This window comes from Drosophila ananassae, chromosome 2R (assembly GCF_017639315.1).
Source record: "Drosophila ananassae strain 14024-0371.13 chromosome 2R, ASM1763931v2, whole genome shotgun sequence".
In the NCBI taxonomy this organism is placed as follows: Eukaryota; Metazoa; Arthropoda; class Insecta; order Diptera; family Drosophilidae; genus Drosophila; species Drosophila ananassae.
The window spans coordinates 24,766,024-24,790,390 of record NC_057928.1 but is presented as its reverse complement, the minus strand read 5'-3'; the positions used below and the strand labels follow the sequence as shown (position 1 = coordinate 24,790,390).

The window sequence follows — 24,367 nt, the reverse complement described above, 5'->3', positions numbered from 1 at the left end:
GTTATTTTTTTAATATATTACTTTTTTTTATTATAATATTTTTATAAAATAAATAAGAAAACATAGATAATAAAAATAGTAAAATAACAAATTCAATGAAAATAATACAACAAAAATAATAAAATTATAAACTCAAGGAAAAAATAATAATAATGACAAAAATATACTTCGGCTCCTTTTTAATTCGTCCGTAAATCTAACAAAATTTTGAATTTTCAGGTATCGAAAAGGTGAGCAAAAAGTGTTATGATAGCACCTGTTGCATGTTCGTTGAAAGAAATTATCGCCTGGGATATAAATAAATATGGGAATCCCCTACGTATCTTGTGGCGGTGCGGAAACCCATTACAGCGAGGGCTGTTAATATATTGTTAATTCTCGTTCTGACACACCAGCCCAGAAAAAAATGTATTTTCTATATTGAAAAATAAATAACTTCAAATGAAATTTCTTGAAATACAAGTACTTCCCTGACTTTAAAATGGTCGATAAATTTGATAATTCGATAATCTCTATTATACATAAATGTATGTAATATACATATGTAAATGAAAATGTAAAAAGACTATTTATTCCGCGCTACAGTATTTTTTTTTGATGCAGTATTTTTTAACGCCAAACGAAATGCCGCAGCGATTTGGGGGAGGGGGGCGCTCAGCCCCACTGAAAGCAATTCGAATTTTCGACGGCAGTCATGGCTCTTGGGGAAGTGGTCTCTGAATACCTGGAACGAGGCTTAGTCCTTGTGATTGCCGACCTCCTCAGCCTAATAACAGTGTCCTCTTGCCTGGTAATCAAAGTGCCGCAGATAAACACGATACGGGAGAACCAGTCCTCGAAAGGTGAACCACCCACGTAAATTTCTGTTTTATCCTCCCACTCATAACTGACCTATCTCTTAAAAGGCATCAGCGTGCTGGGACTATGCCTGGAGCTGTTTAGCTACACGGTGATGCTATCCTACAACTACACCAGTGGCTATGACTTCCTTTCCTACATGGAGTATCCTGTTCTGCTGCTGCAGGAATACGCACTGATTTTTTACGCCTTCAAGTACCAGGATCTGCTGGGCAAAAAGACCCAAGTGATCGCCGTGTTGTACTCCGTAGTGGTCACCTTGGTCTACCTAAGGCTATTCCCTTTTATCATCCTAACGTTCCTGGTGGTGAGTAATTATAACTGCAATATCGAAAGCTTTCAGTGATTAGATGATAACGAAGACTTCACCGCAATTCGAACCCGTTTTCACGCTTTAATTTACTAATTATGTTTGGCGATTGGCCGGAACAAACGGGTTTGTTTTGCTTCAACTTGTTAGTTCCCAGTCTACAGAGCATCTTTTAACTGGGCAGCCTTTCGATTCAAGGTCAATGATGATTGTTGTATAATATTTGTGCAGCTATTAATACCCTCCCTCGCCAATTGATATATATGTACGAGATTTCATCTAATGTTTGCCCTCTCTTTCAGCCATTCTGCACGCCAATTGGAGCCACCAGCAAGGTTCTCCAACTGTTGGCCATTTTAAGGACCAAGGACGCCAGCTCCGTCAGTAGGACTACTTGGGCGCTATCAGCCTTCACCAATATGAGTATGATAATAGAAACAGTCCTCTTTTTAAGAAGTTAGCTAATCCTATTCTTTTTCTAGCCCGCATCTACACAGTATTTTTCCAGTCCCACGACTGGATGTTACTATCCAACTTCCTGATATCCACTTTCCTGAGCGCTTCCGTGTTTGCTGCCGCCTGCTTCTACAAAAAGAAAAAGACAAAGGCGGAATAATAGACTACCGGAAGATTAGAAGAGCTCAACATAGACAAGCACTGCGGTTGCTGGAAATTCTTATCAGTCATTGTTTTAATTTTATTCTTATCGTTTTAAATTGATATTACAAATTCTCTTTGAATCAATGGATGTCTTTCAATTAATTCAATTAGCTGTCGGCGTAAAAGGCCACTGCTATGGCTCCCAGAACTGTTAGCAGCGACACCGCATAGATCGAAATCTTTTGCCAGTTTATTTCTGATTTGGGCGGACCCATATCCACAGTTTTGCGTTCCTTGTGCTTACGTTTGCCGAACTTGGCTTCAAACTTCTCCAATTCCAAACGATTTCGCTCCTCTTCGCGGCGTTTCTTTTCTTCGAGATCCTGTTGCTCCGCCGCCTGGGCGCGAGAGATCTCTGCTTTGCAGTGTGAGTCGCACGCCAGTGATGTTTGCCCAGCTCGGTGTTTGTCGCAAGCGATCTCCTGCTTCAGCCTCTTACAATTACAGAAAATTCTCACTTTCTTCCGGCACAGTTCCGGGTTGGGACACTTTCCCGAATGACAAATGGCCGTACAACGATGAGTGCAGGGGTACTGGAAGTAGAATTTAATTAATAAATGAATTTGGTTACTAAATCTTATCAAAATTCCATTTCAATTAATGTAATTCATATCGATATTCGCCAGTATAAAAATATCACGTCCTAAACCGATGACAAATTCAGTGGATTGATTCCGAAACGTGACTGTTTTCATATTTCATATAATTAAGTATCTTACATTCTTTAAGCAGCGATTGCCACAGCTGCGTAATTTCTCCCTCCGATCGATGATCTCCTGAACAGTGCCATTTTCATCATAGTACTCGCTGCACTTGTAAACCAACTGATTAAGTCCGCAGTGGCATTTATTTTTCATAACAAAGTTGCAGGGCATGCATGGTGGCGGATGGCAGCCCTTGGGACAAGAGTGAGTGCATCCTGCTGGACGGGGAACTGTGCATCCCTCTTCGCAAGGAGCGCAGCCCAGTTGCTGTTGCATATCTTTCGGATTGGCCACGGAATGACAGACTAAGGAGCATTTGTGATTTCCGCACTTGAGCTGTCGCGCACACTTCCGTTGACATGAACTTGGTCTGGAGTTCCAGCAGGGCCAGGTGGCCACCTCATGACCGCCAATGCAGGTCACAACGACGCCTTCATCGCAGCGGGGATGGGGCTGTGATTTATACTCGTACTAAGAAAAACACAAAATAATTATACTTTAATCCATTGAGCAAAGAAAAGCTTACCTTTTTAGCTTGGGGTCTCGTTTCCGAGGGCTTGTTAACTCGAATAGCCTCATGGCAGCGGGATTTACAAATGTGTCCGCATCCACTGGTGTCATTAGGAAGGCCGCATACTTGCCCGCAGGGTGGACACTCGCCCTTGTGACAGCGGTGCTTGATGGCGTGATGGCACTTTGCCGATATACTGAAAAGAAGTATTAATTCTCTTTCCGTCTTTAATAGAACTTAAAAACCCACCGACAGAGCTCCAGGCACACAATTCGTGCACTGCGTTCTCTTCCGCAAGGAACACTCCGTTTGGTTTTCCCACATCGACAATTAATCTGGGATTCTAGTTTGCAGGGATAGCACGGTCCGTTGTGGCAAACGGATTGGCATTTGTGCTTGTTGCAGCTCAGTTGCTTGCCACAAATCTTTTCACACGGTGGACACTGGTCGCCGCAGCACTGTAATAATAGTCATAGTCGGTTAAAAAATATATATTCTCCGGTGTTATGCTTATTGGTACCTTGCGGTTGCAAGCATGCTTGCCGCAGTCCCGCATTTGTTTGCATTTTGTCTCGCATGCGAACTCCTTAGAGCAGGGTAGCTCCTTTTCATGCAAACCACAGCGACATTTCTTTTTGGTTCTCACAGGACACTACAAATTTTTATATTTTGAAATTATTATTCCAAATTCGAGATCTATAGACTTGTGACTCACGGAAATGCAGGGCCCCCGATGACATCTTTGGGTGCAAGTGTGCTGACCACAGGATAGGAGCTTCTGACAGGTGTCTCCACAAGTTTCTTCTGCCTCGCTACATGGTCCTACTTGAGTCTGAAAAAAACCATGGTAATTATGCATTTTCGGTAGGCTTAGAGTCTTACATTCTTTCCACATGGACAACTTCTGACTTGGAACGGGCACTCCCCACCACTGCAGGGTCCAGCGTGACAAACCTTTTCACAAATGTGCAATCCACACGCAAAGGGAGTTCCACACACCTGAAATGAAAGACCAATTTAGATATCTATGTCCAAGAGCCACTATAGATTGGTCTCACATTCTGGCACTTCCATTTGCGATCGGAGCAGTTTACCATCTTGGACTCTCGCTGGCACTCACATGGCTGGAGGCTTTTACTATTGCATGGTGGGCATTGTCCCGGTCGGTGGCATTCCTGTTTACACTTGTGCTTGCCACAGGCTAGGAGTTCCTTGCACTGAAAAATAAGTTCCAAAGAATCAGCAAACAGTTGATGAAGTAAATATTTTAAAGTCTTACCGGTTGTTGGCATCTCCATTGCTTATCAATACACCTCATTGAACGTGGAGGGGACTTCCCACACAGGCATGAGACGTTGGCTTGCTGGGCACATGGCGGACATGGGCCGGGATGACACAACAACTTGCAGTCATGTCCACACTTTGGTTGCAACAGTTTTCCGCATATCTCGCCGCAGGAGTGAGGCACCAAGAAGGGCTGAGCCTGTGGGTTGGCTTCTTTGCCGCAGAAGCAGTTGTATTGCGTGGGCTTGTCCGCCGGCAGGTAATCCCTTCTACACTGAGGGCAGCACCAATGAAGTGACTTTTGGCGCTTCGGAGGAACAAACTCGCCCAGGTGATTGTAGTGTCCCTGGCCATTTTGCTGCTCCGCGGCTTTCACCTTCATCTGCATCATGCTGTCATTGGCCCAGCGCTGGATACAGTTGAGATGGAAGAAGCAGTAGCAGCTCTCGCAGGACCAAATGGCCTCCACCCGGCGGATGCTGCCGATGCAAATGAGGCAGGTGGCTGCACCGGAGTGAAGCGTGTTTTCAAGGAACGTGGCGGTGCGAGCGGCATCTTTTGAGCTTCCGTCCGACGGTTGGTAGTGCTTGTAAAGTTGATCTGAATAAGATAAAAAGTTGTTAGTTTCTTTAACATGACACGTCATTGTGAGAAACCTAGAATTTACCCAAAATTTGCTTCTCGTCCAATTCGCCTTCATCTTCGGAGCTGGAAGCATAGGTTTCCACTAGTTTTTGGGCGGCTGCCAAATTTTTAGCCTGCGCTTTATTAAACTTTTCCATTTTCAGCCGGCTAATCAATTGCAGAGAATTATTCGGTGGGGGTGGATGCCAGGGCTGGGGAATACTTTGATAACAGAAATCTATGCTGTACCAGGGAAGAAAAATAGTTATATAGTTAATTTGTTTTTAGGGATACGAGTACTACAAGTAGAAGAATGAAACACCTACGATTTTTTCCACTCAATTTGAAAAACTAGTAAGTTTTGAGAATGATATTAAAGATATTTACGTAAGTATGTAAAAAAAAATATTAAAAACACATGTGTTTCCCTTCAAAACTTTCAAATTCTTTAAAGCATAACTTGTACACGATTTTATTGCCACTTTTCTACTTGATTTCAAAAGAGGCGCACGAAATTTTACTATTAATCTTTGCCATTGTGTTTATTTTCAAATAATTTTTTTAACCTTAACCGTTTCAAACTTACCGTTAAATCGCCAGCCCTGGCAGACGAACGTAACATCTGCTGTATTGCAGTTGCGACACCCTGAGCCCACATTCATCACTTACAACAAAAAAAAAATATATACATATATTCGGGAGCAAAAATATACACCGCTCGGCAAGATGAGTTTCTTAAACTATGTTTTTGGACCAAATCTCTATATGGAGTACAAGGGAGTTCCGGAACCGCAGCGCAAAATATACGATGCGGGGGCCGCTGAAAGATTCGGGGAACAGATTCTTTCCACAGTGAGTAAAATCTGAGAATGTAATCTGGAGCATATGGAGCTATAAAATTTGGACTTTCTCCCGTTCAGCTCTCGGTGATATGGTCGGTGGGCTATTACACATCGCCGATTATTGCCACATTCCTCTACAGACGCGGCTACCTGGTGGCCGACTCCATGCCGGCGCTGGCCAAGATTACCACCAGCGTGGGCCTCATCGTTATCATCTCTCTGTTCATGCGAGGCCTGGGCCGCAAGCAGTCGCGCTCTTATTCCAACATGATGAAGGCTCTGGTGCATGCCAGGCAGGCCAAAACTGCTGGGGATGCCAACAGCGAGCTGCGTCGCTTCGACATTGAGTTCAAGGCATGGCCCGTCGACTTCGACGTTAAGGCTCTCACTGGGTTAGTTTTCTACGCACCACTAGTTGTTACCATTCTAAGGTGTGTTTCCCAGGGACACCAAGAAGCCAGTAGTTACAGCCAGCAGGAAGGAGCCAATCAAGTTGGCCACCTTACCCTGCGAATTGATTGCCTATATGGCCATTAACACCTTCGGGCTCTCCCTCATATATCCCGGCTCGGTGAAGCTGCTGCAGAAATTCATGAGTAAGTACTGAGCTGAGTCAGCAAAAAAAAAACTGGTTTTTTCTAAATTCACCCACTCTGAAATTTGTTTAATTCTAATACAGGACCCATGTTGATCTCGGGACGCGCCAAGCTCATTGAAGATGACAACGGCATCCGCTACAAAATTAAGACAATCGATTCGAACGAAATAGATGCGTTGTTTATTGACAACCGCAACGACAATGTCGGCAATGGCAAGACTCTGGTCATTTGCTCGGAGGGAAACGCCGGCTTTTACGAAGTGGGCATCATGGGCACTCCGGTGGCCTTAAAGTATTCAGTTCTTGGATGGAATCATCCTGGCTTTGCTGGCAGCACTGGCACCCCTTTTCCGCATCAGGACAAGAACGCTATCGATGCTGTTGTCCAGTTTGCCATTAACAATCTGGGTTTCTCGGTGGAGGATATAATCTTGTACGGCTGGAGCATTGGAGGCTTCAGTACCCTGTATGCTGCTTCCGTTTATCCAGATGTAAAGGGCGTTGTGTTGGACGCCACATTCGATGACGTTCTCTACTTGGCCATCCCTCGTATGCCGGCTGCCCTGGCTGGAATAGTAAAGGTTGCGATTCGTAACTATTGCAATCTAAACAACGCTGAGTTGGCAAATGAATTCAATGGACCTATATCATTTATTCGTCGTACAGAGGATGAGATCATTGCCGAGTAAGTTACATTTGACTGTGAGCTTTAGAAATTTGATACATTCATGATTTTCAGAGAAAACCGCATTGACACCAACCGTGGAAACTTTTTGGTGTTGTCTGTGTTGAAACACCGGTACCCTAACATTTTCGGGGCATCTCAGTTGAGCAAGGCCCAGTCCATATTATCTAAACCATTGGAGCCTTACAGTATCCCCTCTGCCGACGAAAAGCTTTGCATGTCACGCCTTATTACTTATGCCTCCGATGAGGGCAAATCGTTCCCTATGCATATTGGAACCGAATACTCAGATGAAGTGCGCAACACTATGGCTGTATTCTTGGTGAGATTTTTAAAACTGCCAACTAACCAAAATGAAAAACATTTCCTTTTTTTTAGTTGCGCAAGCATTTACGCGACTACAACTCTACACACTGCACCCAGCTGCCTGGCGAGTTTTTCACCATGCCGTGGGACATTCCCACCGAGCACGGATTCGTGTTCACCTAAGCCCACCCCGGAGGTTGCTGATGGTGTAACCCTATGTTTAGATTTTAGTGAAATGGTTTTTATTCATTTTTTCATTCTGACTGCTTATTAAATTATTCTAACTGGGAACAGCCGGGACGCTGATACAACTGGTGTAAATTGTCTTATATATGAAATAAATGTCACAAGCTAACCTAATAGATCTCTTAAAAGGTTGTTTCGGTGTTTTATTTAAAAAGAATTTTTCGGAATTAAAAGTTACTAAATATACATATGTATAAGAAGGTAAACAACTGTTGGCCGAGTGCACTATTTGAACGGTAATCGACTTTATTTTTTGATTAAAAAAAAGATAAAATTTAATTAAATATGCTTCTAGGAATCTAGTCTCAAATTAAAATTTGTTTTTAAATACAATATGAAAAGTATAGAGTTCTTTTATTTATCTCGGCAGCCTTTTTTTAAAATAATTGTCCCTATTGGCCATCATATAAACAATTTATCTGTAGGTGGTTAGTTTCTAAAATGGTTACGCTTTTAAAACTAAAGAGCAGCTCAACACTTAGGATCTACGAGTTCTTTTTGGATCCGCCAAAGCCGGAGAAGCCCATGATGGCCGCCATATCATCGGGCAGACCGCCAGAAGCGAATTCATCGTTGTCCTCGGCCTTCCGCTTGCGCTCTTTCCGCTTTTCCTTGCGGTGCTCCTTGTACCTGTCCTCCTCTTCCTTGGCCTCGCGCAATCTTCGCTCGAGTTCGTAGTCTTTCTGTTTCTCCTCCATCTTCTTCTTGTTTTGCTGGAAGCGCTCCTTTACCTGATCCACGGTGCTGCGCTCCACCTTCATGGACATGCCCAGGTTCCGCTGATGCTTCTTGCCATTGATGTGGTCAAGGAAGTTAATGGAGTCCTTAACCACACAGTCGCACACATTACAATAGTATCCACCGGATTGTGACGTAGGTGTGTTTTTGTTTATAACCACGCTCTTGCCCAGCTTACTGTCCAGATCCACTTTATAGTCTCGTCTCTTCAGGTTCTCCCTCTGAACAGGCTCTAAACGTGGTTATAGTATTAATGCTTCATAATATTGCCAAAATATGCTTGCGAACCTTCTTCCTTGGGGGCCACCTGGTTGAGCAGGCGCTCGGCGGCCAGCTTCTCGTACTCGTTCTTGTCCCATTTCCTTCGATGGTCGTCTGGTCGCATAGACATGGTTCGAATGTGTTTAATATGTTAAGTAAAACTTTGGAAAAGATGGTAAATAAATTTAGCTTATAAGAGGCGACCAGTGCGCGGTGTGGCCAGCGCGATTTATATGAAACATACCTTAATAGTCTTAATACACTGAAACGGAGTCCTAATCTGGCCACACTTCAACTTTATTGATTTATCGAAACGTTAAAAAAATAAAACGGAAATATTGGAAAACCCTTTAAGAAAAGATAAAGGCTGCAGTATATTCATTTAAATTCTATAAAATGGGTGCTGCTTTCTTTCCTGTACTGTTTTTCACAGCAGTTTGGGGCGCTGTTGGCATTGGAATGCCTATAATGACCCCCAAAGGACCTCACCAGAACCTGATACGGTGTGTCCTAATGCTAACTGCTGCCTGCTGCTGGCTGTTTTGGTTGTGCTGCTACATGGCCCAAATGAATCCATTGATCGGGCCCAAACTGAAGCGGGATGTAGTGGCCATTATTGGACGCGAGTGGCACAATGAAATCGTTGCTGGCTAAGGAGAGATATTGCATAAGGATACAGAAACCAAATATATGAAGTGTTCCCATATTCACAAATAAAGTTATTTAAATTATGTTGTAAATAATCACCACTAAAAATTGGTTTTGATTGTGTTAAAAATAAATGGTGTAAAACTACATTGTTCTTCTCTTCTATATTGTTTTATTTTCTCTAATAAATAAGTGTTTACTATATTCAACTGTTCGATAGAGAATTAGACTTTAAAAGGCAATACATTGAATTTATATCTCAAATTAAAGCATTTGAAAGTACTTTCTATTTGCAATTTATTTAAGCCTTTAAAGTTAATGTAATTTGTATGAAAATGTTCTTTAAACCTTCATGAAATACAATTTATTATTTTCTCTGGTATTTCTCTGATAAGATATTTAAGATAAGAACTTTAACTTTTTTGGGTTTTCATGTTTGTTATGGGTTTCCCCCTAAAACATATAATTTTTAAAAAGAACCAAAGATTCGGTTAAAAACCATTTACATGTCAATAGACCGTTGTTGAAGAAAGAGCCAAAGAGAAAAATCTTTGGAGAGAGCTGAGAAAGAGAGAAGAAAGTCACCGACCGTTGCGCATGCGCGACCTTCTCTCTTTTGGGGCCCATCGGGTAAACCGGGTACCCGATCGCCGTCTCATGGTTCCAGGTGAAGCTTCAGCAGCTGAAGACGACGACGAAGCGAAGACTTCTACGAACAGGTCTTAAGCAGATCCGAACCGACCCATCGCCGTGAACCAACGCGGTATTTTGGTCATATCTTCAGTTAACATTTAGTCTCGGGCGCGATCAGTTGGATTTCAAATCGAGTGCTTCCCTGGTGGTAAAAAAAGCAATAAAATAATACCGTGAATTACAGCACCGATCGGTGCGAATAAAGAGGATTAATCCAACGGAAGTAAGGGAATTTAGTGCATTTTTTGTGATTGAATCTGGAAAAGCAATCGCTGAACGCAGTAGAATTCTTCCCAAGTGTATTCTTCTCAAATGGAACCTCTCTTCAACATCAACCAGGGACGATAATTTATTTTAGCCTACCAGGTAAGCTACCAGCTACTTAGGAGTTTACAACTTAATTTGCAAGAAAAGGAGCAGGATTCCAGTCGGTAGTCGTTGGTGGATGGGAGCAGACTCTCCCTAAGACGCGACTTGGGCCATAAACTAGTTAGAGATGCAATAAAGCAGCATGGAGGAAGGTACAAAACTGGTTACATTGCTCCGGAGCCCGAGCCCAGCAAGGAGGAGGTAGAAAACGATGGCCAAGAGCAATAATCGCGCACAAACGAGCTGGCAAAGCTAAAAATTATGGATGTTAAAACGAAAATGGCAATAAAAAAAGGGGGCCTCAGACCTTGGACCTACCCAAAAAACCAGTCTCTGTAATAAAAGAAAGAAATTAGAAATTAAGAAGTCCCTCCACACAAAAAACAACAAAAAAAAATGGGCGGCAGACAGCAAAGAGCATTCCGACGCCGAATCCAACTGGCACCCAAATGCCAGCGTTGAGAATAATGGAAAATAAGGTGGTGGACAGGTGATTGTCCAAAGAACTGAAACAAAGGCCCCGGAGAACGTTTTGTTGTCGAGGAGGAGACGGTAGTGAGCTTTCTTGGTGTTGCTTTATATGTCGCTAACCGCGCAATTACCACGTTCATGAACTGGGCCAATTGACAGTTCACTTCATGACAGCCACAGTGGCAGTCGCAGCCGCAGCCACAGCCACAAGTCCGGACCCGTTGTATATCACCCCGGAATAGTGGCAAGCGGTTAAAAGAGGCGGACGCTCCATTATTTGCCGATCCCACTAGCGATGAGTGGGTCGCGTCCATTATGACAGCAAATTAAAAACATATGCGGTCACTGGAATAGAACTACATGCAAATAACTCTTAGAAGAAATAGTTTTTAACTAGTTTTGAAAAGAGGATAGAGATCAGGAACTTGATCAGGAAACATTCTCATTTTCTTATAAGTAAACATATTTCTTTTACAAGGCCAACTATTTAAGAAAAAAATGTAGAAGAATTGAATCCTATAAATCTTGCAGAAGGTCTGAAATTTGCAAAATCTTTAATCAGTTCATTTGTGGCTTGAGTCTGTCACTAAACTGAGTTCCATTATTGTGACCAGAACTGTTCAGATGATGAAAGATGTGTGCTTTGCAAGCGCCTATTTATGCCTATGCGGAAATTGATTTTTAGCCGCAGTTTATGGTTCTCGCGCCAGATCCAACGGAAGAGGCTGTGGCTCTCGGCACTGAATGTGTTGACCCAATTCGAGGCGTAGCCCCTCCTCGTAATAACCGACAATTTACGCAAATTCCCCCGCCAACCGATCCGGACTGACTCATTGATAACTGCAGTGTGCCGGTGAAAGTGCCAAAACACCGACTCCAAACTCCTGGCCAAATGACTCAGCACGAGATATTCGGACAAGGCCGAGACAGGTTGCCAAATCCACATCCACATCCGACTACGAATCCTAGACTAGACACAAAAAAAAAAACCCGCCCATATCTTTCGCTCTGTCTTTCCATCTGTCACCAAGGCATTTGGGGTATTATTTTTTTATATTTTGACAATTTTCACCTCAAATTAGTTTCACTATGGCAATGAAAAATTTTCATTTTTTTGGCCTCAAGTCGGAAGTGGATCAAAGACAGACAGCTGGACGGGGAAATAGAAATGCGCAAAACCAGATTGAGATTGAAAAATTATGTACATTTTTACGACCATATCTCGAGATCGCGCTGTGAGTGCTGGTTTTGGTTTATTTTGATTTCGTTTTCGTTGTGGCTGTCGTTGTCTCGTTGGCTCAAATTATTCATTTACGAGTTAATGAAACACTTTCGCTCGTTAAGACCCGGTCAAGTCTCAGCCCCAAAAACCGAGTCCCAATCCGGAGCTGAGATCTTGGCTCTCGGCTCTCTGGTCTGTGGTCTCTGGTCTCTGGTCTTTGATCCCCCGCACCCACACAAATACAGTTTGGTTCTTCTCGGTTCTTCCGTTGAAAATCGCAAATTGGTCAAAAAGTGATGGCGGGGCTCATCATGAAATGAAGATATAGTCGAAGATATACGTATCTCGTCTGGCCCAAATTGGCAGCTTTGCTGATCAACCGTGCCGCACGATTCATCTTCTTCAGTCTCCAAGTCTGAGAAGTCTCTTTGAGAAAGAGACACAGACTGAGATAGAGACAGTGAAATGGGGAGAATTGGCCGAGAACTGGCCAGCCAGCAGATTGATCTTTGCAGCTGACTTGGCCAAGAGTTCGTGCCGGGGCGAAATAGAACAGAACGCTAAGCTGCGACTAAATTGCATTCAAATGATGTAAAATCGCCACTAATGGGCCGATCTTTTGTTTCGCTGCCAAGAGGAAAGCGACCTCAAATGCAAGAGTTCGTTGCGGTAAAGCGACTGCAGGCAATAGCACTGTAAGAAAATCAGGATAAATAAGATTTTAAATAAAATTTGAAAAAGAATTTCATTTAGGGATAGTAGAAACATGATTTCTACAAAAAAATATTAGTTCCTTCGTACTTCTAGTAGTTCTATTACGTTCTGATATCTTCCAAAATCTTGAAGATACATTTTCGAAATTTTCAGAATAAAGTTTTAGAAAAATTACATCTATTAGATACTAGACATTTCCACTATATATTTCAATAAAGTTTCTGAAACAGTAAAGAAACACAAAACTATTGTAGGAAACTCTCAGATATGGCACATTTAAATAATATTCTTGTTCGATCATAAAGGGCCTGTATTTATAATAATTTATGGTAAAATATAATCTTTTATCAATAAAATTATTCCCTGTGTGTCTTGGATGGATGGAAAGCATTTCCACGCACATAGCAACGGACAGATACCGAGTAAAATGGAAAAACACTCAATAGAGCCTAGGAAGTCGATGGAGTTGGGGAATGGATCAGTCAGCACGGTCTGGAAAAGAGGAGGCGGCACTGGGATGTGCGTGCCGAGCATGTCGATCGTGGCACTAATTGCAATTCGGGTTCTTATCCACCGAGTGCGTCGATGCATACTAAGAGGAAGCTGTCTCTTGCCAGGTTGACATTTGCATTAAACATTGGACTGGAAGCTACAAGAGAGTTATTCAGAACGTGTTGGGGTTATCCGCTTAGTCGTGAAAGGAAATTATTGATGATACCTTAAATAAATTCTTTTAGGAATCTCAATTAACATAAAAATAAAAGAGTTTAGAAGGGTTTTCCAAAAAAGAAGATTTATTGGAAAAACCATAGCGGTGTCTTATCTACTTTTGATTTCCATTGTTCGCTGTTTATGACCATGAAACATGCAACTCTCGGCTTATAAACTCTATTAATTAATTATAATATTTAAAATGGATGAAAAACAGTTAAATTAAATAACTGTTTAGCTTAATTTATACGAAAGTTGAGTAACAAATTTTCTCCCAAAGAAAGCAACTATTATGGAAATCAGTTTATGTGTCAGGTTATAGCCTATAACATTTCTCCAATTATTCAATTCTTGGCCGGCAACTTGGCCGGCAAGTCACTTAGCCAACATTTAGCACTGTTGTTAATACTGTTACCTCAGCCTAACGGTAATCCCCGCCTGACTTGACACTTTTCGTTCGATGGGTCGCCCTGTACAGTCGGACCTCGATCCGTCAGCCGAGTACTTCGGCCAAGTTCTTGGAGGATGAGTAATCAAGTTCCCGAATAATGTACTACTCCCGAGGGGAGCCCACATGTGGGAAAGAGCCGGTAGATTTGTTTGTTTTTAATTAGTTTGGTAGCCGGCTAGAGCGTAACGGTGACTGCTTTTAATGACTCTCCACTAGCCTCCCTCTCCCCACTCGATTCTTATGTTATAATTTTTTCTTTTTAATATTTTTATAATCTTTTCGTTCTTGTCACCGTCGTTGTGGAAATAAAATGCACTTTTAGTTCCGCCTTAAGGGGGGGACTTAGATCTTTAGATTTTATGCAGAATGGTTCTGAGCACCCCTTGCGATTTTATTTGCCCCCCTTATGAGGTGGTTATGCTCCAGTAAGGCCCAGCTAGCTGGAGCCGTTAGACCGATTACGAAACTGCAAATGTTGCACAGATTGCTCCCGAGACGCACACCGCCTCATTCACATTGTAATGGCCATAAACAATTTAATTAATTTATTATACAATTAGACGGAACGTTACTTTGTTCACTCATTCAACGCCAGAGTTGCGTTGAGATTCTAAATAAAATGGGGATTTAGGAGGTGCCGAAACTGAACTTTTTAATAAATTATATAGTAGCTTTCTTAATAATGATATTTTTCTACTGACAGTTCTGTTTATAGAAAGCTATGAGCGAAGATTGCATAAATTTGCAGACTACCTAAAAGAAATTAAGGCATCAATTATGACATATGGGCGAAGGTATCAATGGGCATAGCGGTTTCCTGGCTCTATAATAGACAGAGCCCGACTGTCTGCCAATTGGCAATCACTTTCCAAAAAAGAAAAAACCAAACAACGGTCGGCGTGTAAATAAATAATCAAAAATGTTTCCCTTTTTTGATGGGATTGCATTGTTCGGATGATTCAATTTGTGTCTTCTAGTGATGCGTTGGAACTGAACTTTCCATTTCACCGTCGTTTTCTGATAACACAAGCATCCATCCCATTGACATCGATGCTGGTTACCTGTCCCGCCCCGCCCCGCTTACACCTGTCACATTTCACTTTCTTCGACGGCGCGACACTTTGTCGGCGGCTATTATGATTGAAAGTGGCGATGGCGGTGGCTGTGGCTGTGGCTGTGAATCTGTTAATCTGGCCAAAAATCGCATCGGCCGGCGAATGGAAATGCCAACGCATTTGGACAGATATCGGACACAATGGGCTTTACGTGCTAGCGGGTTAATGGCCGACTTCCGTTAGACATTTTTGCAGCCATCCGACCAGCCAGACAGCCACCATATCTGCCATCCGACTACTGTCCAGATCATATTCTCATCAATCATTCTTTGACGGTTTTTCGTCCAGCAATTTCTCCGATAGAGAAAATCGGCTAATGCGAGAAATTTAATCAACTTATGCGTGGCCGGCGACGTCTTAATACCCGCTGCCCAAAAAGCTAAAAAAAAATATCACTTTGTGCCAGTAAGTGCATGTCACACTTGAGAAAAATTTTAACCCGTAACCCATAAAAAGAATAAAACTTTCCGAGTTTGTAGGTAATAGATTATTTAAATTCCACCTTCTAAAGTCACACACAATAAAATGAAGTAACAAATATATTCTCCGTGTAATACTTTTTAGACGTTACTCGTAGTTTAATTTGTGTATTTTTTGTTAACGACTCAACCGACTCAGACGCAAGTCAATTTATTCTTTCTTTCTCCGGCACACTCACTCGAATAACATACGTAAAAAAAAAACAAAAAGTACGTACCGGGAGACGAGCGCCAAGTTACCAGTTTTGGTTTTGGCCGTGCGGCTCCGCGCATGCGCATCTAGGTCAGACCTGGTGGCTATATCTGTACAGTGTACACCCAAAGCGATGACGATGACGATGACGATGACGATGGCTATGGCTTTGGCTCCCCAAGCGTTCTAACTGTCATGGGCGGAGGGTACCACCTGAATTGCCCCCAGTCTCTAGCCCATATACACGTGTTCCATATAATACAAACTTAACTCTAATTGCAGTGGTTTCTTCAATTTGCCTCTTTTTCTGCCACTTTGAACGCGTTTTTGGCGCTCTTTTTTATTAGCCAAATGTATTTCCGTTCCATTTCAATGGGAAGTGGCGGCCCGGTCTAGTCTGGGTGGAAAGAAATCATCTGAAAACCATTACTGTGATATATGATGGGATTAGATGGAAGCCAGATGGGTTTTCAACCTTAAAGATACTATTGATTTGTCGTTTCTTTCTAAATTTCTTACTTTCAAAATATAAATCTTTTTATAGCCAAGATTTAAATTTTGCATAATCCCCCTTTAGCTCTGTGTTCGATTTCTGATGACCCAATAATAAGGCTTCCGAGACCTCGATTATTATTCAAACCATCCAATTAGTTTCTCTGAAAAAAAAAAAAAGTCAGAGCCCCTCATCAAGACATTCCTAAAAATAACAGAACTTTTACTTTTGCCACTGAGCTCAAAAGCTCAGAGACCAGAGCATACCATGTACCACAGAGCAGACCTCCTGAAGCCATCAACCAACCATCCATCGTTGGAGGTTTCTGCCCGCGGCTTCCCGCACCGAAACTATTTTTACACACACGTTTCACCGAGCTTGAACTTTGCTTTTGATTGCACATGTACTACTATGGCCCATACTATACATTGTGGCTTTATAAGCACCGAGATCTCTTACATGTGTAGATATGACGGCGGAACAAGCCATAAGGCTAGGCTAGGCCCATCCGCATCCCATCTCCATCTCTCTGGTGAAGAACTGGTTTCCATCCCATTCCATTGCCTGCCCATCTGCCGTGTACTTATACCATTTGGAGTCGGAGACTGAGTGGGTTCTTCGCTGGATCTTCCCATGATCGGGTCTGTTGGGAGGAGAAGTGAAAATTCCAAATTTGTAGGGCTCAGCCACTGAGCGTATCAAAGTGTCGGGGAATTCTCTAATTAAATTTTTGTTTTTTGTTTGTACGATGGCTTGCTTTCGCTTTTTACGACTGGTCATCGGAGAGGTCTGCATTGTGGTCTGTCTGCTGGATCAATTAATTATGAAACTTGTGTGCCCTATTCTTTCACAAAGAAGGTGGGCTAGGAAGTGGTATGGAAGTGTTACATTTTTAGTGTCTTTCCAAAACTCGAGAACAGACTCTTTTACTTATTCGGTTGTTTTTTTTTATAAAGATACCTGTAGATTTCGATCGGTATATAAAAGAAAAAAGAAATATTCCTCCTAAGGTTGGTCCTATTCAACCTAAGGTTGGTTAACAATTACTAATAAGAGAACTAGCCCCAGTATTATAGCCGGCAATGGGACCGGGTTCGGCGGACACCAGTTTTTGTTTATCCATTTGAGGAACGTATAAACACTCGTATAGACTCCGGGATACTGCGGTTCGCCGCATCCAGAGCCAAACGAGACTATGCCGTAAACTTTTTCATCGCAGATCAGTGGACCCCCGGAGTCGCCCTCGCAACTGTCGGAATCATCGTCCCTGGAATGGGACACGCAGAGCATACCCTTTATAAAGACACTGCCATAAGCCGCACAGGCTGAACGGTCCCGTACTATAAGATCGACATTGACAATCTCATTGGGACAAGGTCCGAACTGTGATGAGAAAAATGAAGCTTTACTTCAAAACTGGCGAAGGGGAGGAACAGAAACTAACCTGAATGATAGCGCCCCAGCCAAGAGCAACGCATTGCTTTCCGGCCGGCGGTTCCTCTTGGGGAATTTTAATGCTGGCCACTGCATTGTTGTAGGAGAGTTTCTTTGCCAAAACCATTAGCCCGATGTCGTATCCAAGATGTTCATATTGACTGTGAGCCCTTACATGTTTGACTTGCATCACCTGCGTTGTATCAACTTCGTTTAGCCTTTTGGGAGTCCCAGCAACTACTTCAAAATCCTGAGGCTTCAACCTTACTGTACTGGAAAATTTATGATCTAAATTAAAAATAAAATGGTATTAATATGGGAAGAAAGCCAACGCACCCCTGGAGCAAACAATGGGCTGCCGTCAGGATTAGCTTTTCGGAGAGAATTGCTCCTCCACAGACGTGATTACTGCCGAAGAACTTGTAGCGATGAACAAGCCTAATCGAAACGACGTACTTGGCCAGGTTATTCGACTCCGGTCGATAGCCACCAGTGATCAAGAACTGATACTCCGAGGGATTGGAACCAGAGTTAACTGAGCTCCATGACCTCGTGACTGTGCCCTTTGAGTGTTTGGTAACAGAGTCCGATGTCACATTCGAGAGTGTGATCTCAGTCTGAAAAAGTAACCAAATCAAACATGGAATGAATTTTGAAGTAATCATATTTATTTCAACTTAATAACAAGAAAAAACAGGTGGCTTTTTTTTGTCAAAAAATTAAGGTATTCTTTATGAATGGCTTTTTAGAAAAATATTCGTCCAAAAGGACTTTGAAGAACTGTGGAAAATGCAAATCAAACCGGTTAATGGCATACATATATCATCGCAATTGTTTGCAGTTCTTTTTCCTCTTTTCCTTGGCGAAAAGTGAGAATTTTCGTTTGGCTAATGGGTTGGCAAACAGGATTAGCCGGTTCTCCGGCATGCTGGCCCATTAGCGACTTTTCTCGATCCCAAGAACGGATCACTCATCCCAACGAGCTCCCGAGTGGGCCCCGAAAGAAAGCAAAGCTATCAACGAAAGTGAAGCAACAACAAAGCTAACAACAGTCCAAAAACATTTTCGTGTTTTTCAGAGCCCGCGATCTGAATTGTAACGACGGAACAATGGACACCGTCTATGGGACGAAGAAGTACTTCCAGAGCCTGTCCGGCGTGAGTGATATATACAGGGCCCAGACATGCCGACAAATGGTAAGTAATCCTCCTCGTTTATCACTCCTACAATAGACTTAACGGTTATACAATCCGATGAATTCATTAGCATATTCTGAATTTGGGTCTCCAAGAAGAATAGAATCGGGACCATTTATCGCCTCCAAAATATATTTTTTTCTTTTAAATAGAATTGTTACATCAACTTTGGTCGGTTTTGTTGTTTGTAACATGGAACACAGCATGCTTATTTATATTTATTTATTTGGCTATTTGTTTGGGATGCGAGTCTCGGAATCGGACTGTTTGCATTCCTCATATTCACCAGCAGGCGTTGGGGCTAAAAAGATACAAAGATACTGAGATATACAGATACATAGGTACGACGAGTAACTAGCGAGCAAACATGCCAGCTGAACGTTCTAAAAGGTGAATGACTTTCTCTGGCGACGCAACGAAGAAAGAGGAAGCCAGAGAGGCAAAAAAAAAAGAGAGGAAGAGCACGCAGAAGAAGTGGCAGTGGTAATACGAGATTTTTGGAATGGGAAATAATGGGCTGCATTTTCCGAAAACTTTTGATTAAAAGTAATATACAAATATATATTACTATATAAATGTAAATATATATTAAAATATATTTTTAGATAGAAAAAATAAATCAATTTTATATCCTTCTTTATAATTTTTATAGATATCTGGGTGAAAATCAAAAGATTTAAGCAAAAAACATGACATGTTAAAAAAAAAATTATTGATAAAATAATAAAAATTAAAGTAATAAAATATTTAAAATTAGTTCTTTATAGTTATGATAATCCTTTTTGGATACATCACAGTAAAGCTATAAATATATTAACAAAAAACTAATTCAACCGTAATAACACTTTAGCAAAGACGATAAAAATGTAAAATCCAATGATTTGCAGAAATTGTTGTTAATTAAAGCTGCAAGGGGCTTTTATGCTGATTAGAAATGTTGCATGGGAACTTGTTGATGTTCTGACCAGGTGCAATGACTTCGTTCTCTACGCCCCAGGCTAATTAAATGCGTTTTCCCAGAACTGTTAATGAGATGCATTAACAAATCATGAAAAGTGCTCAGCCGCGATAGTGATTCTGACATAACGCTGGGAAAGTTTCGGGGGAAGTTTGCGGTTCTTTGCCATCCGACAAATTGAGCTCAAGTAGGGGCCGTTAGAAGCCAACTTCCGTAATCTAGATTGGGGACTGGCGGTCACAAAAGAAAGTGGCCGAAGGGTCGAGAAAGCTGTGCGACTTTTGGCGGCTAATTATCTAATTACCAGCTATCGGGATCGATCGGCCTGGCATACTTTGGAAACCCACTTAGGAACATCTGTCATCTTATGTTTTTGCAGAGTGCGGACTACACTTACCAGAACACCATTGGCCGGAGGTCGCAGCTCGGGGCCTATTACCACATGAACAAGCAGCCCTCGTACACCAACGAGCACAGCCTAAACAGTCAGTATGGTTACAACACCTGGGGGATCTGGCGTGATGGCAGAAACATTGCCCCCTCCACGTTCTCGGCCAAAACACACACCCAGTACCCGAAGAACCGCTCCTTCTCCATCATCCTGACCACGGCTGCCTTCATAGTTCTCTTGGCAGTGATATCGATTGCCGGACTGGCATTTTATTTCAGTTCCATAAAGTCCACACTAGAAGATCGTAAGTGATCGTAAGATCATAACATAACTATCAATGTCTATAACTAATTTTTTCATTATCCAGCAATAATGGGCTTCGAGGGCTCTTTCCGCATCGCCAAGGGAGATCTCTATTCCACGGGTCTCAAGTACAACCACACCACCACGTATAAGCAGAAAATTGACTTTTACAAGAGATTTGTGGAGCGAGCCATGTTGGATAATGGACTCCAGCCGCTGCGAACCGATGTCTGGGGGTTCGGAGAGGGTCCGCTAATAAAAGTCTCGTTCCGAGTGTTCCTGGATGTCCGCAAGCTGCCACAGTAAGATTAGCTATGGGTTTTTTCAACTTATTGGATAATAACATATTATTTTAATCTTAGAAACATTCTCAGCGTGGAGGAGTACATCAAGGAATCACTATTCCTGGAAACCTCTGCCAGCAAATCGCTGTACCGTTCATTGAGAATTGATACCGAGTCTGTGGAGATTAAGAGGATAATGGATGAGCAAGTAGTGCGATCTGCTGCTATTCTGAAGGAAGCAGTAAGTTTTAAAATTTAAATTGAAAACCAAAAACAAAATTATTAACTAAAATCGATTGCAGCAAACGGTTCCGACTAGTCAAACCCAATTGGAAAAGCGCCTTATGAAGAAGGGCAGTACTCCGGCACCATCTCCGCTTCATCCAAAGCCAGTGGGCGGAAACACCACGCCCAAGCCAAAGAATACCTTAGTGCGCACCCATTCCGCCGATGAGGAGCCCGACATCGATGTGGAGAATGCTCCTGTAATTCAGGGCTCGTTTGAGGGTTCATTCGAGATCACCAAGACGGATGCGGACATAGCCAGGAAGAAGACGCCCCCAACTCGAGCTTATCAGAGCAGCAGCACCTTGCCACCCAAATCGATTGCTGTGACTCCCTACTCTCTAAGGGTGAAGCCCAAGAAGCCCGGAATCGAGAAGCTCACGACAGTGCTGCCCCAAAAGGTGCCGACTGCAGCTCCCACTACCAGTACCCGTGCAACCCCCAAGGCAACTAAGGCCACCAAACCATCTACCACCACCACCCAGAGGACGACTACTTCTACTACAAGTACTACGACTACCACGACAACTACCACCACTACTCCCAAGCCAACTACAACTACGGAGGCGACAACCACAACAACGTCAACCACTACTCCTGCACCGCCACCAACCACCACGCGCCCTGCCACCACAACTACTACCTTCACCTATCCGCCAGTGAATCCGCCAACACCGGCTCCAGCTGCTTCTCTGCCAAAATTGGATGCCAATCTGTTCACCACATTCCCCATTTTGGACACGCAACCCTGGCGACCGATGCATCGGGAGGTACCCGAGCTCCTGCCAGGTCCGCCTCCAGCCTTTCCCACTAAAATGCTGCCTGGAGGCGTGACTACGCCTACTATTAACCACATACCCCAACGGAGGGTAGATGATTTCGAGCTGCCTTTCATTGGGGACAATCCAACACCTCCTACGGCAGCTGTAGCACCCGTGACGATAGATCCTTACAGCCTTGGTTTCCTCAACCCCGGAGTGCGAATCCAAGAGGCAAAGCCCAATCCAGCACAACAGCCTCAGCAGGAACAGGACATGCTTTTCTATCACAACTTCGGCAGTCCGATTTTTATGCCAGGCACTGAGAATATAGAGCGATTGGGAGGAGCTCTGGTGGAGCCACATCCCCTGCCGGTACCCCTCATAGATGATGTCATTATACCACCATTTAAGCCCATAGATCCTACGATTGGTACCGGGGAAAAGCTGCCTTTCAATCTGGATGCCAGCAATGAACGATTCGAGCATTTGGGAGGAGGAGTCATCGCCAAGAAGCCCCAGGATAAGCTGGAGAAGAAAGAACCGCAGGTGAAGAAGGAGCCTCTGAGTAATGAGGGTTCTGAGATAAAGGAAGAAACCAAGCAGGAAGATCTAAAGAAGGGTTCTCTTGATAAAAAGGAACCAAATTCGATTTCCACCACGCCGAAGAATACGAAGGAGATTGTTGAAAAGATTAGCAGTAGCACCCCTGGAAAGATTGCGGCCAATAGCTCTCCCAAGCCTACCAAGGCTCCGTCATTGCCGTCTCTGAAGCCCACGGATAACTCCGTGCTGGCCGACACTATTGGGGAATTTTTCATGGAGCTGCTGAATTTACCGAAAGAGGACAACGCCACCGCTACTCCAAAGCCAATTGAAGATGCTATTGAGTCCAGGATAGAGCCCGAGGAAGCTGAGACCCCAAAGATTCCCGTTGGCAGTAAGTCGAAGCCCAACTTCATGAACCTTAAGGAAATTATTCTTCAAAGGAATACTCCATCGGCGATTTTATCCAACGCCTCATTTGATCGGGACTTCACAACTACAACCCCAACCACAACTACTACGACAACGGAGGAAGCCAAAACCACGAAGAAGAACCGCATTCGCACCACCAGCGAACGGCCGACCATGCTGGATGACTCCAATCTGTTCCCCTCGCACTCCAAGTGGGAATTCGTGAACAGCTCTTCAGCACAGGGATTCGGACACAATGGAAATATGAGGAAGGTGTTTAATCAGACGCTTCAGGCGTGGGTTTCCGAGGATATTGACAAGTCGGAAAACTTCACATTGGATGATATCAAGACCAGGATAAATAACGCCAGCAACATTCAGGATATATCCCTGATCTTTGACACACTGGCCTCCAAGCTGGGGATTACCCCGAGCGTACCCACCAAGTTCCCGCCTTTTTCGCAGAACAAGCTGAAGCATCCTCCTAAGGACGATATCCGGAGACCCTCGTCCGCTACCACTACCACTACCACCACAGAAGCCGCTGTACCCTTAGTTAGGGAATCCATTCTGCCCATAGAGCGAGAGCCCTTCATCAAGCCCATGTCTAGTTTTATTGAGGACGGTTCCTCGGAGGTTCTGGGAGCAGCTATTCCCGTCGTGGGCGAAGCGGAGGTGGAAGTAGTAGATCCTCAAAAGTACGAGGAGATGCTAAAGATCTCGCAGTTCGCCTCCAGCACTACGGAGCCCAGTGTGCATCGTCTAGTGACGTTACTCCCAGTGAGATCCAATTCCGGAATTCGCACCTACCGTCCCCCCACCGAGGATCTGGAGACGCAGCGCAGCAGCCAGAGTGGAGAGACACTTCCCGGAAAGATTAGCATCCGGCGCAAAAGCAACCTCAATCAGAGCCGGAGATTTGGACAGCCACCCGCGGAGGCGGTGGTCAAGGGTGGAATCCAGGTTACGGTCAAAAAGTGATCGATCAGCCGGCCAAACCAAGCTTCACCATGAGATTAACGGCGGAGAAACGTTCTACTCTAGATCCCAATGACTTAGCCTAGAAAACTATTCTGTAGTCTTAAGTAGGGAATATTATTTAGTTAGACCTATCGAAAAATAACGAAATCTTGTTCGAAAATTGTTTTCCCTCGAATTGAAACAATTTTGGAATGACAATTCCGTTTACTATTGGCTATTGTTCGCCAATCCTCAGTATTTAAGCCTAACTTCATTCCATTCTTTGGTTAAGTATCGAATAATTAATTTATATACGATCCTGCGATTTACGAACAATATTTTTTGTCAGTTGTATGCGAATTTTATGTTAATGTTAGCTCTGGAAGTTTTAATCGGAGAGTAATTTTAGTTACTATCTTAACTCGATCTTTAAATAAATGTGAATAATTTTTTATTTCGAAAGTGGTTTTATTTTGAAACATATTGGCTAGGAGAACTATTTATTAGTTTATTAGTAACTATTTATTAGTTATTAGTCAAATTTAGGAAACTATTTTAAATAAAAGTTACATTTAAAAATTTCGCTACTATCTAGGCATTTAAAAGGTAGGCAAAAAAGCAAAGAAATATATGTTTTATACTATATAGGTGCTTG

At 43.0% G+C, this 24,367-nt stretch overlaps 7 protein-coding genes across 7 annotated transcripts; 4 read left to right on the top strand and 3 right to left on the bottom strand.

Annotated features, from left to right (window-relative positions):
- The first annotated feature begins 637 nt into the window (after positions 1–637).
- Positions 638–1,912, top strand: LOC6507681 (solute carrier family 66 member 3). The gene is made up of 4 exons (XM_001956100.4): positions 638–842; positions 906–1,165; positions 1,471–1,591; positions 1,651–1,912. The coding sequence occupies exons 1-4, from the start codon at positions 695–697 to the stop codon at positions 1,782–1,784; spliced, it is 663 nt and encodes a 220-aa protein (XP_001956136.1). The 5' UTR covers positions 638–694; the 3' UTR covers positions 1,785–1,912.
- LOC6507375 (NF-X1-type zinc finger protein NFXL1) lies at positions 1,832–5,189 on the bottom strand. The gene is made up of 10 exons (XM_001956101.4): positions 4,995–5,189; positions 4,323–4,927; positions 4,102–4,260; positions 3,926–4,042; positions 3,759–3,875; positions 3,564–3,695; positions 3,293–3,501; positions 3,059–3,239; positions 2,548–3,003; positions 1,832–2,361 (listed from the first exon to the last, which is right to left on the bottom strand). The coding sequence occupies exons 1-10, from the start codon at positions 5,107–5,109 to the stop codon at positions 1,936–1,938; spliced, it is 2,517 nt and encodes an 838-aa protein (XP_001956137.1). The 5' UTR covers positions 5,110–5,189; the 3' UTR covers positions 1,832–1,935.
- A 203-nt stretch (positions 5,190–5,392) lies between these two features.
- Positions 5,393–7,756, top strand: LOC6507682 (phosphatidylserine lipase ABHD16A). The gene is made up of 6 exons (XM_001956102.3): positions 5,393–5,803; positions 5,872–6,185; positions 6,238–6,389; positions 6,473–7,076; positions 7,131–7,398; positions 7,455–7,756. The coding sequence occupies exons 1-6, from the start codon at positions 5,678–5,680 to the stop codon at positions 7,563–7,565; spliced, it is 1,575 nt and encodes a 524-aa protein (XP_001956138.1). The 5' UTR covers positions 5,393–5,677; the 3' UTR covers positions 7,566–7,756.
- On the bottom strand, positions 7,751–8,892 carry LOC6507374 (zinc finger matrin-type protein 2). The gene is made up of 2 exons (XM_001956103.4): positions 8,655–8,892; positions 7,751–8,598 (listed from the first exon to the last, which is right to left on the bottom strand). The coding sequence occupies exons 1-2, from the start codon at positions 8,755–8,757 to the stop codon at positions 8,114–8,116; spliced, it is 588 nt and encodes a 195-aa protein (XP_001956139.1). The 5' UTR covers positions 8,758–8,892; the 3' UTR covers positions 7,751–8,113.
- LOC6502820 (V-type proton ATPase subunit e 2) lies at positions 8,893–9,422 on the top strand. The gene has a single exon (XM_001956104.4). The coding sequence runs from the start codon at positions 9,024–9,026 to the stop codon at positions 9,279–9,281; it is 258 nt and encodes an 85-aa protein (XP_001956140.1). The 5' UTR covers positions 8,893–9,023; the 3' UTR covers positions 9,282–9,422.
- A 551-nt stretch (positions 9,423–9,973) lies between these two features.
- LOC6507683 (mucin-5AC) lies at positions 9,974–24,166 on the top strand. Its single transcript, XM_001956106.4, has 6 exons — positions 9,974–10,334; positions 18,699–18,816; positions 20,154–20,469; positions 20,533–20,770; positions 20,831–20,993; positions 21,055–24,166. The coding sequence occupies exons 2-6, from the start codon at positions 18,730–18,732 to the stop codon at positions 23,731–23,733; spliced, it is 3,483 nt and encodes a 1,160-aa protein (XP_001956142.1). The 5' UTR covers positions 9,974–10,334; positions 18,699–18,729; the 3' UTR covers positions 23,734–24,166.
- LOC6507373 (trypsin-1) lies at positions 17,111–18,285 on the bottom strand. Its single transcript, XM_001956105.3, has 3 exons — positions 17,957–18,285; positions 17,631–17,892; positions 17,111–17,569 (listed from the first exon to the last, which is right to left on the bottom strand). The coding sequence occupies exons 1-3, from the start codon at positions 18,283–18,285 to the stop codon at positions 17,213–17,215; spliced, it is 948 nt and encodes a 315-aa protein (XP_001956141.2). The 3' UTR covers positions 17,111–17,212.
- Positions 24,167–24,367: the final 201 nt, after the last annotated feature.